We start from the raw sequence: 15,321 nt of genomic DNA on the forward strand, positions 1-15,321 counted from the left end.
AGGATGTTCCAATGCTTTTTATATTGGTCTATAGCTGATATCACAGAAGAGTTCAAGTGCCATGAAGGATTTGTCTACCCTTGCTTTAGCGAGCATCTCAGCATTTTGTTTCCCTCTACTCCCGAAACCTATTGTAGGGTAACTTTATTTTTCATGACTAGCTCGTTCAATTTTTCGAAGGAATCTCAATCGAGTTTGGATTTTATGATATTGGAGCTTAGAGCTCTAATGGCTGCTTGGCTGTCGGACAGGATGCTGATTTCCTGTTTGCAATAGCTCTTATCTAGATTGAACTGGACATATTTTTCAATTGTATAATTTTCTGCTTGTTGTATTACCCAAGCTTTAAGTGTTTGGTTCTGGGCCCGTACGCTCCTATTCCAGCTCTGTCAGCTGCTTTAGATCCGTCCGTATTCCATTTAATGACATTTCTGGCATGACCTTTTGATTCTACTTACTTCTACAGCTTAGTAATGAGGTGAATTTTTTGTTAAAGCTAAACTTTTTTGATGTATCATCCTGAGGCATGTCGCAGGTTTGGACATTATATAGGGACGGCATTTCTTTGGTAATTCCGCCTCAGAAAATTTCCAAGTGATGTTTCCAGTACTAAGTGGAGAATTGAGAGATTTAGAATCACTTCTAGTGCAGCAGTGGTCTTCTATGTCTAAGAAGGCACATGTTGCGTTTTCTTTGTTCATCAGAGTTTGGTATGCGAATTGACAGGGATAGAGAGGTTTTCACCTCATAATCTCTGTTCTAATGTACTTGTCAACAGCTTTTTCCGTCGTTTTAAGTAGAAACGAGTTGAGGTTGATTGGTCTGAAGGATTATTGATAATTGGTGTCCTTCTTTCCTGCTTTTGGTATGGAGGTTACTTTCGCACTTCTTCAAAGCTCTGGTATGTACTCCAACTCTAGACTGCTTCTACTAGGGCGGATCAAGTGGCAGGATATCCTCCTGACCTCTTCAATGTTTCATAATTTTGTTTTCTGAGAATGGACCGCCTCTTCCCAGAAAGTGCGTCTTTAGCTAGAACTGTGCTCTGTCCTCCTTACCCTCCATGAAGCTGACATCCGGTTTCCTCATTGTCATGGTTGTATTGATTTTACCCTTCGCCAAGACCTTCTGAAGTCTTGAAGCCGCGTGTTGTTGAGTCAATATGATCACAGAATCTTCTGAAACTTTTTCGCTTTGCGTTTCTAATTTCCTTATTGTGAGCAGTATACCATAAGTCCATGAAGATTTTATAACAACTCTGTACACATGCAGGTGTAGGATTATTAAGGTTATATATCTGATTTGCTTTCATTGGCCAAGTAGTTAGGATAGGATGGCTTTGTCATCTGTCAAAGTAGCTACTATACTGTTCCAGTGCGTGTTGGAGCAAGATTTTATACTCGTCTTTCTTTATAATAATTTACGTTTTTCTAAGATGAAAACAGAAATTAACGCAGTTCAGATGATTTTTCTGCAACAATAGCGGATGACCAGGAGGCATTGTCGCGATGGAACAAAACTCTTCTTACACCTTTGAAATCTGCAAAAACTAACAGAAAAAAACTGTTTTGTTCACTTCCATCTGTTTCATAAGAAAACATGGATATTTCCAAATTTCCTGAACTTCGAGCATATGTAAATAATTTTAATAATTGTAATACTAATATTCATATCACTCAATTTCTCCACTTGAAAACAACTGAACATCATTCATTTTAAAAAATAAATTTTTTCTTAAGTCTTCTCACACAAAGGGGGACACAAAGAATACAGTTTCTTTCTCACAGAGCCGGTATGGAATTTCATATTCTTTGAATATGAAAGGCTAAAAGCCTCGAGTGATAACTTGCATTATCCATTACTATTATACAGTCAATAAACCACCTTTAAAATCGTTTTCTAAAGAAGAACGTATGCACTTTCCGTCTTCTTTCAATTGATTTTATATTTGAAATTTTGATTTTCCTGGAGCTTTACGTGCTGTTTGAAGCTCATAACATCTTCTTTAAGAACTCTGTAAAAAGTAGATATCCCAACAACAAGCGTACTACTAATTCCATTGTTTCATCAACACACATAAATGTTTGTACAAGATTTAAAACAATTAAACATATTTTTGGTAAAATTTGTTGGGTAGATATTCTTGGAATTATATTAAACTAAAATTTCTAACCTTCTTTGGCAAATAGGTATTTCAAAAAACCTTATGGTGTGGCTATGTAATATTTAAGATACAGGGCTATCCGAACCTTTTTATATTGTTCTATACAGCTTATGGTTATGAAAGACTAATAAAAGACCGAATATTTGTATTAACATTTTAGAAAATATTTAGATTATTCTGTGATAATATTTAAAATGTGTGTTTTTTAATTAATTAAATGAGGTACACCTTTTACATGGCAAAAATCATGAGTGGTAAGATAATTTAGGACAATCGATACCTTTTTGGTACTTGTTATTTAAGTTCTTCAAAACAATGTCAAAATGTTGTTTATAATATAGGTATGAAAAAAACATTTTTGTCATGTTTACCCTACAATGAAAACAGGCTTCCTCACATAGTATTAAAATTATATATCTTTTATATTTGTATGGTAGAAACAATATAATTACCGTTGTGAAAGTGTTGCCAACCTCTGAAACTTTACTCTCTCGTCAGACACTTAAGAACTTTTTGGAAACTAACCTGGGATTAGGTCATCTATCAGCTAATTCGAATCCTAACCCGATCACTGTTTCCGAACATCGCGTCCAATTATCAGTATAAAGTTACCTTTTTGTGCGTTTATTCTTCCTTGATATTTATTTAGTTGTATTTTAGATGTTTAATATAATTGTCACTAAGCAGTGATCAACGATTTACCCACTTACACGGATTTTGCATTAAAGTTTAATGCTAAAAAGCTATTTTTATGCTGAAATACCGAAAATTATATAAGACCCTGGCAGAAGAATTATTGATTATATAGAAAAATCGCACATAGTTAGCTCTGTTTCTATTTGTACCAACAAAAAAATATTAAATAATTTGCACCCCCCAAAAAAGTGAAGAGAAAATGGGAACAAACCGTGTTTCCGGAAAAACGTATACTTCTGACAGAAAAATGGAAAGCTTTTGATTAAGTAAATAGCTTCATTTGAATTTGTACCATCCAAATATGTCATTTTCCATTTGCACCCCTCTAAATATGGTGAAAAGAATGATTTTTAAGCGCTGAAAGAATCATATCGTATGATTATACCCGATTAACTCTGCTGATCAGCTTCTGAAAAGTTTTTAAATACTAGTATAATAAAACTTTCTCGTTTGGTCATGTATTTATAGATGTTCGAATGCGCCTTTTGAAAAGAAAACAGATTATGCCCATTGTAACGTGCATTTTTTGGGCATCGAATTATTCTAATACAATAGAAAAAAACGTATTAGTAGTTTTTGATATGCAGTTTGGAAACAATGCTGCCTATCTTTATCTATCAGATAAAATGCATTCGGATCAACATATTGGTTTTAGTTCGTTGTGGAAGAGATTATTAAAGTCTATTGATTATTTTATAATTATAAAATGGAAAATATAAAGTTTTAGTGACATTTTGCAATTGGTGCATTAAACTGTGTGGTTATTTAATATTAAAACGGAGAATTATCTTGATAGTATGTATATTAAAATCTAATCAGTTGTTTGACGTTGTGTAAGTGTCATTGTATCTAAACAAAGGATTGAAATTTATAAATAATTAGAAACTATGTAAAAAATATCTTAATATTTATTCTCATATATTTACTGATTGAAAGTAACACGCACAAAGTGATTTCACAAGTTTGTGTAATGGTCGCTGATTCGAACATCCTTACCAAATCCTTAAAGTCCACCATCTTTATAAAACTTATTGTTTGATATTCCAATAAATATCTCATTAAATTTAGATAAAAAATTATCTTTTCTTCCAAATTATTATTGCTACAATTCTTATCATGTAAATATTCATCAATTTTCTATAGTTTATAGTCAATGTATTATTTTATTTATTGGTTATAAACAATTAGTGCTCTGCTATACAATTACTTACCTTTCTCTATATGGGTAATATGACAATTGACGTTGATTGCTTAATGAGCTGTACTTTTATTCTACACTTATTTTTTTTAAGTCAAAATAATATAAAAAAATGAAGGAAAACATATAAAATGTATAAAATAAGTAAAAAGTTGAGGAAAATTAAAAAAATATTAGTATGTATGGATAGGTGCTTCAAAAATTTTTTACATTTATCTTTTTACGTAAAAAAATCATAAAAAACATTTTTTTAACAACCCTTTCGAAAAAAAAGTTTAGTAATGATGATGATTAGTTCATTTTTGGAATAATTCACGAAAAATTTTAGAGGGTATATTTTAACGTACTTTCTCTAGAGGGTGTTTAAATGTTGGTACAGCTAAAAATTTCGTTTGAAAGAAAACGCAGGTGGTTTTAAATTTAAATGGTCTAATAGTCAGCAAATAACTAAACTGTATATCTTGAATTAAATTATGAAGGTTATTAGTTGTTTCAGGTATGTTTACAATTACCCCTAGAAACGAACTGAAAAAATAATATTTATTTATTAAATCAGAATACAATCTGGAATACACTAAATTTTAAGCTTCTCAAACACATCTACTTTTTCAGTGGTTTCTGGATTTAGAAGTCCTTCGATCATATGTGCATGTCTTATCCAATGACCTTAGACCTACGATTCCAATGTTACCATCATCGTCATTTTCCTGTTCTGCCAAACAAACGTATTTATACTTAGGACAGTGTCATGCAGTACCTTTAGTAAACCCTTTATTTCTTACCGGAACATATGTTTTTTGCAATTCATCCTAATTACCTTCTCATATTTGGCTGTTCTGAGGTGAAATTGAACGTTTTCTATTGACATGGAGGGAAAGTGGCAAACCATTATTATCTATCATAAAAAAATTTTGCAGGTTCTCATTATGCATTTTAACTTTAGTTCAATCTCTTTTTAACCTTGTATTTTTTTGTCATTTTATTAGTCGTCTTGATTTTACTTTTTTTATTCGCCTTCTTTGCTCAGCTTCTTGCAATATTTTCATAATTTCTGGTATTGTTAAAACCTCTCCGTATATGTATTGCTTGAAACGGGGAACCACAGATCAGCAAGAATCCGTTGTAGAAGCGCATGCTTCCTGTAATGCTAATAGACAATATGATTTGGTTCCTCGATGGCAGAACATTGCATACATTCAGGAGACCCTCGAGGAGATAGCACATAGAAGCATATGCGATATATTTTTTATATTTCTCTAGCTTTACGAAAACAAAATAATATTCGGAGAACCCGGGATCAACAGAAAAAACTCCAAAATATTTGAATACTGATACAATGCTTTCTTTAGTTATACCTCCTTTCCAGACTTGGCTCATCAGTCCTACAAATTTTTGTTTGCTTAGACGTCATAATAATTTTTCCATTTCAGCTTTACTATGCTTCACTAGTAATTTGTTCCATTTGAGTTTGACTGGCCCGAATACGCATTTACTAAGGTGTCTATTCGATTAGTCAGGTGACCGGGAAATCGAAATAATGCTATATTGTGTTGGAGAGCGGCATCAACAATACGAACATTCACGTAACTAGAATAGCCGTCAAATAGTAGAAGTGTTTGTATTTTAGTCTTCTGGCTTTTATATGAGGAATAAATAATCCCCAATCCCAACGAGCCTACACATCACTCCCTTTGAATAGAATGAATTACTCGTACCCTAGAAAGGGTGATTGCAAATTTGTCTGTATTGAATAGAAATTGGCTTCAGTTGGGTCATTTAACGACTTCTCCATAACTAGTTGTTTAAGTTCATTATAAAAATCATACATCACGGGCATCTTTCTAATGACAAATTTGGGTATGTCGCCATGAAGCCACGATTAGAAAACGTGACCAGGAATGTTGTTCTTAAAGGGGTCTCCAATGATATCATCCTGTACTCATGGTGGTAATAGGATTTTTCTGCCTTTAATTCGGAGGAATATAAAAGCAATAGGCACATTATATGCTTGATATAGTTGTCTATAAGTTTTGTTTTTATTCATTACATCACTGACAGCATTGATAAGATCTTCTTCAGTATATTGCTGAGAAATTTAGTCCCTTTTTTTATATAATTTCTCACCATCGTTTCTGAAAAAAAATTCATGAAAGTATATCTTATTCAAAAATTAAAAATTCCAATCAAAATTTTAAGAATGGCAAAAATGTGTTAAAGTTTTTAAGCATGCGAATAAAAACGTTCCACGTTCGAAACACACACAACAACCAGGTTGTTGAAAACAAGACTGAATGCATCAAGGTCCAGGGCGCACTATAGCCAAATTTAAAAAATATGAAAGTTGTTTACGATTACCACAATTAATCATGGATTATACTTTTGTTCTATATTAATTTATTATCCAACGAAAAATATGAATATGTCCATTTTATTGAATAGCTTTTTATGAATGACAATCAAACTACAATACAGCAGTTGAGAAAATACTTTGTTTTACAGTACATATTGTTAAATAGAAAGACTCAATTCTGAGAATATAATATGGTTTTCTGTGAAAAATTGCTTAAATTATGTGTAATTAAATTTTAATCCAAAAAATTTTACTATGGTAATTAAATGAGAAACTAAAATGAAAAAGAACCCTCTATAATTGTGTTATAGAGCTCATTAAGTGAGGATTTTATTTCACATTAAGTAGAAACATTTTACAGGATAAGAGTTGGAAAAAAAGTAAAAAAAAGGAAACAAAATCCTTTGTTGTGAGCTAGCGAGTAACGTTAGCAAAAGTGCGAATATACGTAGCCCATGAATTCTTAAACTAACATTGAAAGGTCAGAAATAAAAAAACTGTGATTCTCTTTCAATATATAATATTCGTGTACAGTAGCTTTGGAAAACGAAATAATGTGGAGCGGATGGGTTGTCTTGAAGGAAGCGCACACCTCGAATGATTTGGTCAAGCTTTTTTTCGATAATTCTTTGATGCAATGCTCTTAATAAGTCAAAGTAGTATGCCGTTCACCCTCGTAGTCCCGAAATATTGTAGCCATCTATTTTTGGTACTTTTTATCGTCTTTGCTTTTTTGGTACTGGCTCTCCTTTCCAATGCCACTCCATGGAATTTCTTTTGGATGTAGGATCATAGTAAAAGACCATAGTTCCATCAATCGTTACAATTGATCGGATTACACTCTCTTGGTCCTCTCTCTCTCTTGGTAGAGCTCTAAAATCGTTCATTACATTATACTCGATGTTGCTTTTGCACTGCGCCGAGAATTCGAGATACTCACCTTGTAATAATTTTTGTTATATTTAAATGTTTATATAGGATCCTTAGAACATTTGTTCTGGAAACGCCTGTCGTTGCTGCAATTTCGTTTGATTTTAGGTGCCGGTCACACAATTTCTTTTACTAATGTGGAGTTTTCTGGAGTAATCACCGTCTAGGACTTCCCGCACGTGGATTATTTCTCGTCCCCATCGAAGCAACTTATAATAATTTTCAATGGTTGAAAATGATAAACACAACTCACAATCGATTGTTGTTTAGTTTCGGGTTCATATGCATACATCCATCGCCTGCCACGATATTATAGATGTCTTTTGAAGCACCGCGATTGAATTTTTTCAGAATTTCTTCACACAAATTGAAAGAAGCCTTTTTCAGCGATTGTTCAATTATGCGGTATCCAACTCCAACAAATCTTGTCCACAGCCCAAGTATGCCTCAATTTTACGGTATGTCACATGACGATCTTGCAATATCAGTTACCGCATATTTTCTAGCACAACAGCCGATGTTGGATGACCTTTTCAAAATTCATCCTGTAACTAAGTGCGACCACAATTGCATTCGGTAAACAAAGTGCGAGTTGATTGGCATACTGCTGTTGGTTTAATCCACATCGAGAGTCATAGGTAATGTTCGTGATTTAATTTTTGACCAAGATGCTTATTTTAAGTATCTATAAACAACTCAAATAGGACTCGTATAACAACACGTTCACCATTAAAAATATGAAACTTCATGATGACAATGTCAGATTTGACATATTCACATCAGAGCTGCCGTATCTTAAGTGGACACTCTCGTATCGATTATTTTTCTCAATATAATAAAAAGGGATCACAGTCCGTAATATCAGTCCTCGCGCTAACTCCACACAACGAATCACCCCTTTCAACTGATTCCAAGTTGCAAAAATAATAATTACAAATTATCAAATTTGATGTATCAGCTCTTAGCCTACTCTTGACTTTTTATGTAACTTTTTAAATAACATTGCTGATAACATGTCTTTGGTTATTCAACTTTTTCTTGAAAATGACAGTTTTATAAAAATATTACAAAAGTAAAAAAGTTTCAAAATTAAAGTATCCATGGTATGGTAATAATATTTTTTAAATTAACTGACAGATAGGAAACTTATCTATACTTTCAACGTTAGGTCACCCCTTATTAACCCCTCAAGATGGTTCGAGCGTATTCTACTTAACTACTTAACGCCTTTAACAGTCTCATACAGTGTACCAAATTTTAGTTTTTTTAAGTCGAAGGATTGTAAATAAATTAATTTTGTTCGAAATTTTAGGCCCTACTTTGAGGCCCTACAACTCCACAGGGATTCAACTTGGTATAGAGGTAAATTACCTCCGATCGTCATAGGAGTACTCCAACTCTATACGCTTCTACTCTGTATCGGTTCCAATGCGGGACATTCTGTATAGTATACTGAAGAATAGTAGACTAGTTGAAGGCACAGGAGTAATAATAAACAGAATAACAAAATGAGAAGGAATATCAAAATAGATTGTCAGTAGAACAGATGGAGGATAAAGAATATAATTGAAATTTATTGTACCAAATGAAGACGTAAAAAAGAAAGGGGTATTCTGTGGAGAACTCATAAATTTAAAAGATATATGTAAAAGAAAAATCTTTATAATATGCGAGTTTAATGCTGGCGTAAGTATAAAAGATAATGAATACCAAAATGTGATATGAAGAATGCTAAATGCTATCAACTGAACATTAAGTAATTTCTATCAGCACAAAGAGACACTAAAGTAAATAATACTAGTACCAATTATAGATTTTATTAAAGTAACAGATGAAAACAAGAGATCTATAATTAATGAACAAGAAACGATACAAACATATTAAACCAGGAGGATATAGAAAATGAAAAGTTCAGAAAAAGTACAAAAAAGAATTAAAACTAAGAAAGAAATAACAACTTTGTATAAAAACAGTAATGGACACAAATCCAGTATATGAAATATATAAAACGATCAGATAAAACAAAAGAATGATTGAACAAACGCTAAAAACGAATAAATAAAAAAAATATCTTCAATAAAATCAGAAAAACATAAAATATACAAATAAGGAAAAATGTAAAAATGAAGTTAATACATGAAAAAAACTCATCAAGAGAATTTATGTTTTCTAAATATTTTTCTTGTGGCTACAAAATCTCTCTTCTACATATTTCTCCTTTTGACCAGTTTGCCAGTATTTTCCCTTCTATGACCTTTCCGATCTTAACCCATTAGTGACCAACAAAGTGAAAATTCTGGCTTTTCCCAAGAATACAAATTTTTATCTTTTAGAGAAATTTTTAATGCTATAAGGGTGAAGGTACAAAACTAACAGAAAACTCATTGAATCGAATTTTTTACGTCACCCCTTGAAAATAAATTCCTTAATGTCAGATCTGAGAATCTGAGAGGCCTACTGAATGGACCTTCCTTCCCTATTCAACTTTTTAGAAATTTACTATTTAGTTAATTCCTCACAGCAAATCGAAAATGTGTAGGTGTACCATCTAACTGCAGCCGCACCTTTGGTATGATATTTAAAGGAATATGCTCCAAGAGATCCCAAAACGCCGTTTTTAAGAGCGGTAAAACGTAGCTGATGAAACCTTATCAAAGATGGTAACCGTAATTGATGTTCATTGAGAGAAAAAACTTGAAAACAGGGTCGTTAGGACACTAGTATAAATAAATACTTTAAATACTGAGTTAAGAATATATAACTGAGCAGCATAAGTGCAAAAACTTATCTAACAAGGAAAAGTAAACATTGACTATCACAGCAGCTTGTACAGGGTCCTTCACGACGAGCTGAATCGATATATATATATATATATATATATATATATATATATATATATATATATATATATATATATATATATATATATATATATATTGTTATGGTATGAATATATCCAAAATAAATTATGAAATAATAATAAGATATAAATAAAGCAATAAGTTCAGTTCTGTTATTCGGTTATTTAGAGCAGTTTATCACAATAAAATAAATAACATTCTTTATATTAAGTTTTGGCCAACACTATATTCTAAATTATTATTTAATTTTGACAAATCCTGTATAATCAAAGAATTTAATCCATAAATTGACAGATAAAAACAGGAGCACCAACTTCAAAAATTTGTGTGACATACCAACATAAATTTTAAGGTTATAAATGATAAAATATAAAATTTTGACAACTGCAATGATAAAATTAATAACATAGGAATGAAATAAATACAACAAAGAAATTATAGAATAATATTATTTGAATAAAGTCACAATAATTTAAAAATTTAGAAATGACAATTTAGTAACTAACTTTTAAAATAAATATCATTGGTTAAAAGAAAAAAAAAAGTTTGTTTAAAAAAAAAGGAATGAAGAAAAAAATCAACAACGAGAAAAAAAATTTAATTATGTAATTATGAGTATGAATGAATGAATGAATGTTTGTAAAATAAAATAATTGTAATAGCTAGTTAAGAAATTGTATATTTTGAATATTTTATTCATTATAAAGAACAGACCCGGTCTTAAAACTATTATAATCTGACCTTATAACCATAACAATTTATCGCAATAAAATTTTTTAATTTGACCTCACAATATAATACCCTGAGAATAAAAAAAATAATAATAACATAATAAAATAAAGAAATTCAAATAATTATTAATGGCGCCCAAATTAAAATCTGATTTTATTTAAAATAAAATTTATAAAAATAAACATCATCACACATTATCATACCATAACAATATATATATATATATATATATATATATATATATATATATATATATATATATATATATATATATATATTATAAAATAATTTCAGTTTTCTGAAACTTCCGGTTATACAAAATGAACAGGTGGCTTAGTTGACAATATCATGTGACTCCTAGTGGAAGGGAGTTGTTTTGGGTCATTTTTTTGCCAGTTGCCCGTTTGATTTCATTATTGAAAAAGAAAAGTTATTTGCTTTCTAACAAAGCTATTATTTCCATATAGAGTAAATTATCAAAAACTACCTCTACCCGATATAAATATGAGAAATTCTCGTTTCAGCTAAAATAATTTCAGTATTCTGAAACTTCCGGTTATACCGAAAGTGGACCCAAACTTCGTTATTTTAAACGGAATGCTATGGTTTTTATAAAATTTTTGGAATCTACGCGAAATTTCAATATAACTTTATACAAGGCATACGAGTAGTATATATAAAGTTCACCATTTTCTAATTATTTCACATTTTCGGGTGTTCAGAACATGATGCCCAATTTCACGATTTAAAAACTTCGAAAACTTAATTTTTTCAAATGGCAACCCCCATTTTTCTCTTTACCATTGGATTCTACGACTTAAATTGAGGGGACTTCGTTAGTAATTTCATATATCTCAAATTAACGGTTTTTGTAGAAACTGAAATTTTAATGGTTTGTAATTGTCACCTGCCGATGACAAACAACAAATAACAAAAGTTAACTTACTACACTAAGAGGAGAAGAACAAAACTAAAAATTAAACTAAAGTAAATGTTCGAAATGGTTACCCCCAACTTAAAAACATTTATGGGTTCTTCTTAAAAACCCGTGTTGAGTGGTGTTTCGAATTTCTTGCGGTGAAAGAGTTCGAAGTGCATTCTAAACTCTTTCCTGACAGTCTTCTTTTGTAGTTAGCGGCGAAGCATACACGATATCTTTTATACGACCCCAAAGAAAAAAACCTATTGGGTTATATCCGGTGAACGGGGAGGCCATTGATGCGGTCCATCGTGTGCTATTCATCGGTCCTCAAAATGAATCTGTAAAAAGTTATTTACAAGCGCACTTCCGTGTGGTGGGGCTCCGTCGTGCTGATACCACAGCTGATTTCAATTCAGATTTAGTGAGTGTAAATAATTTTCTAATATTTCTAGATATCTGTAACCTAAAATAAACAAAAATTTGAAGTTAAATCCACCCTCCAATTTAAATAGTAAGAATACCATTCAAATTTTCGTCATAAAAAGATACCACCAGCATTAATAATCCTATCATATTCCCCTTATACTACCAGCAAATTGAAATAATCTTCATTGATAAATCCTAAACGGACAACAAACACTTAAACGTCAAGCTGTTTTCATTGTTTGTTGATATGTTTTTGGTTTTTTTGTTCTCTCCAGACAACCGACTATTAAAAACCATGAAGATTTCAGTTTTAAGTTTCTACAATAACCGTTAATTTGAGATATATGAATTTAACTGCATTCGGAAAGAGTTTAGAGTAATAAATCAATCCCCTTCCTGGCCACCATAGCTGTAGTTACATTTAAGAACAATTTATTATTTTATTTTATTAAATTTAGCAAATTAATCCAACATTTATTTTCTAAGAAATTTATTGCATCAAGTTAAAATTTCCAACTATGTTTACTTATCGGCCAAAACAATTCCTTTGGGGAATTTTAAGAAAGGAATGATGCTGACAGGTAAATATTTCACGTCTTTTATAGTATATACCTATACCAGACTGGTTAATTTGAAAACGATTTGTAAAATGTTTTCTGGGAAAAATGATAATTAGGTAAGAGGGTAATGAAAGAGTAAAATATGAGGTATACTTAAATGGTTATTGACAAGTTTCAGTTTAAGAAAAAGTCCTATAAAAGAAAACTCCCAATACCCAACTGCATTTCTAGCGTAGTGTTTGTCACAGAAACGTTTACAAAACTTTAGTGAATATTCAATATGTCGACCTTTAAAAAACTACACTCCAATACATAAAGTGAAGACACATGCACTCTCTGTTAACGAGAAAGCTATGGCTTTAAATGTATATGGTGCATTAAAATATCAGTACCCTTCAGTGAGTGTGGATGATCTAACAAGTATGTGTTCGAAGATGACAGCTCTAGGAAAATCAACGGTCTACAAACTTCTTAAGGAAAGGAAAACAAGTGGATGTTTAAGTAGTCTAAAGTCTCGGTCAGGAAGGCCAAAGGTTTACATCGATGAAGATTACAAATATGCAATCCTCAGGAAAGTCCACTCATTTTACTTTAAAAAGAAAATTCCTACCATCGAAAAAATTTGGCGTCCTTTTTGGAAGACGGATGGCCATCAATCAGAAGAAATAAGCTTTGGCAGGTTCTACATGAACTAAATTTTTGTTGGGAAAAACAACGTAAAAATTCATATTTAAAAGATTCGTGTGTTGGAGAAGGTCTTATTTACGGACGATTAAGAAACTCGGGGAGGAAGGAAAAACTATTTTTTATTTGGACGAGATTTGGGTTAACGAGGGGCACACTGTAGGAAAAATATGGCAAGATAAGACGGTTAACAATTTTAGACAAGCTTTCTTGGAGGGAATATCAACAAGATTGAGAGCTCCATCAGGGAAAGGCAGACGATTAATAGTAACACATATTGGTAGTGACAGTGGTTTTGTTGATGGTGGCCTACTATTATTTGAATACATCAATGCAGATGTGTTCGAGGAATACTTTATACAAATGCTAGATCTTATTCCAGCCGGATCTGTAATTGTTCTTGACGACGCCAGTAACTACTCGAGACAAGTTGAGAATCTACCTACGACGTCATGGAGAAAACAAGACATTATTAACTGGTTAATACAAAAAAATATTACATTCAACAATGACTTGGTGAAAAACGAACTTTTGTCAATTGTCGAAATAAATAAAAATCCCCACAAGAAATATAATATTGATGAAGTGGCAAGAAATCGTCAAATTACTATTATTCGTCGTCCTCTCTATCACTGTGAACTCAATCCGATCGAATTGATATGGGCCCAAGTTAAAGGCAAAGTAGCTCGGAAAAACACAACAACACAATTAAAGGGCGTTAGAATATTACTAAACGAAGCTTTAAAAAACATTATTGCTGATGATTGGCAAAAATGCATTCAGCATGTTAAAGAGGAAGAAAAAATGTGGGAATTAAACAACATTATTGATCAAACTGTAGAACCTCTCATGATTAATTTAAACAATTCATCCACTAGTTCTTCGGAATAAAATACATATATTGCAAATATGTACATACTTTAAATATGTTACAGGAAATGTTTGTAGACTGATGTATGTAATATAGTAATGTGTAGTATATAAGTATTTATGTAGTGTATATATTATAGTAATGTGTAGTTTAGTATATTTTGTATTTTTATTTTTCATACTTACATGTATATACTCGTATTTCTAAATAATTAAATAAAAATAACCGTATATATTAAAAAGCAATAATAATATTTTGTTAATTACAAAAAACCCATTGCAAAGGCTATGATGGTAAGGGTCTTCTTACTTTTGAGGAGATTCAGAGGTTGGTGCGAAAGTATTAAAATAGAGAGAGAAATAAAGATATTCTTCAATTTTGGAAAGAAAAGGGTGGCCGTTTGGATTATTAGGTAGCCGCTTACATTTTAGTACGGTCAATTATGGGGAAAATATATCTCTGTCCAGTAACTTATTTATCATTAACATATTTAAATATTACAAATTCTGGACGTGAAGAACCGCACTAAAAATTTCAGGGTTTTGCATTTATGATGAGAATTTATTACTCTACTCCTTAAAGCGTAGAATTCAATGGTAAAGAGAAAAAAGGGGGTTGTCTATTGAAAAAAATGAGTTTTCGAAGATTTTAAATAGTGAAAATCGGCACCATTTTCTGAACACCCTATATAAATTTTTGTCAAGGTTTTGAAAGCTGTAAGTTTTATTTGTCGAAATCCCAAAAATATTAGACCTGACTCACTTAAACTTAGAAATATAATTTTTTCACTAGAGGGCTGCATATGTCGAAAAATTTCGAAAATGTGAAATAATTAGAAAATGGTGAACTTTATATATACTACTCGTATGCATTCTATAAAGTTATATTGAAATTCCGCGTAGATTCCAAAAATTTTATAAAAACCAT

At 31.4% G+C, this 15,321-nt stretch overlaps 2 protein-coding genes across 4 annotated transcripts in view; both read left to right on the forward strand.

Annotated features, from left to right (window-relative positions):
• The window catches only part of LOC130442521 (zinc finger protein PLAG1-like), a 77,499-nt gene that overhangs the window by 12,071 nt on the left and 50,107 nt on the right, over positions 1-15,321 (forward strand). The window contains exon 1 of one of the 3 annotated variants that reach the window (XM_056776686.1): positions 3,522-3,655. The exons of the other annotated variants lie outside the window; for them this stretch is intronic. The gene's annotated coding sequence lies outside the window, so the exon portion shown is untranslated. Of the gene's footprint in view, positions 1-3,521; positions 3,656-15,321 lie in introns of those variants that run through there. 3 annotated transcript variants of the gene reach the window in all.
• On the forward strand, positions 13,193-14,414 carry LOC130443098 (uncharacterized). The gene is made up of 2 exons (XM_056777566.1): positions 13,193-13,518; positions 13,595-14,414. Exons 1-2 carry the CDS (start codon positions 13,193-13,195, stop codon positions 14,412-14,414), a joined length of 1,146 nt encoding a protein of 381 aa, XP_056633544.1.

The sequence above is a fragment of the Diorhabda sublineata genome, chromosome 4 (assembly GCF_026230105.1).
Source record: "Diorhabda sublineata isolate icDioSubl1.1 chromosome 4, icDioSubl1.1, whole genome shotgun sequence".
Taxonomy (NCBI): Eukaryota; Metazoa; Arthropoda; class Insecta; order Coleoptera; family Chrysomelidae; genus Diorhabda; species Diorhabda sublineata.

Excerpts from the sequence above, each read along its gene's own strand:
- LOC130443098 (XM_056777566.1), top strand. The coding sequence starts at position 13,193 with ATGGCTTTAAATGTATATGGTGCATTAAAATATCAGTACCCTTCAGTG. Across the intron at positions 13,519-13,594 it reads GAAGAAATAAGCTTTGGCAG|GTCTTATTTACGGACGATTA; the intron begins GTTCTACATGAA and ends GTGTTGGAGAAG.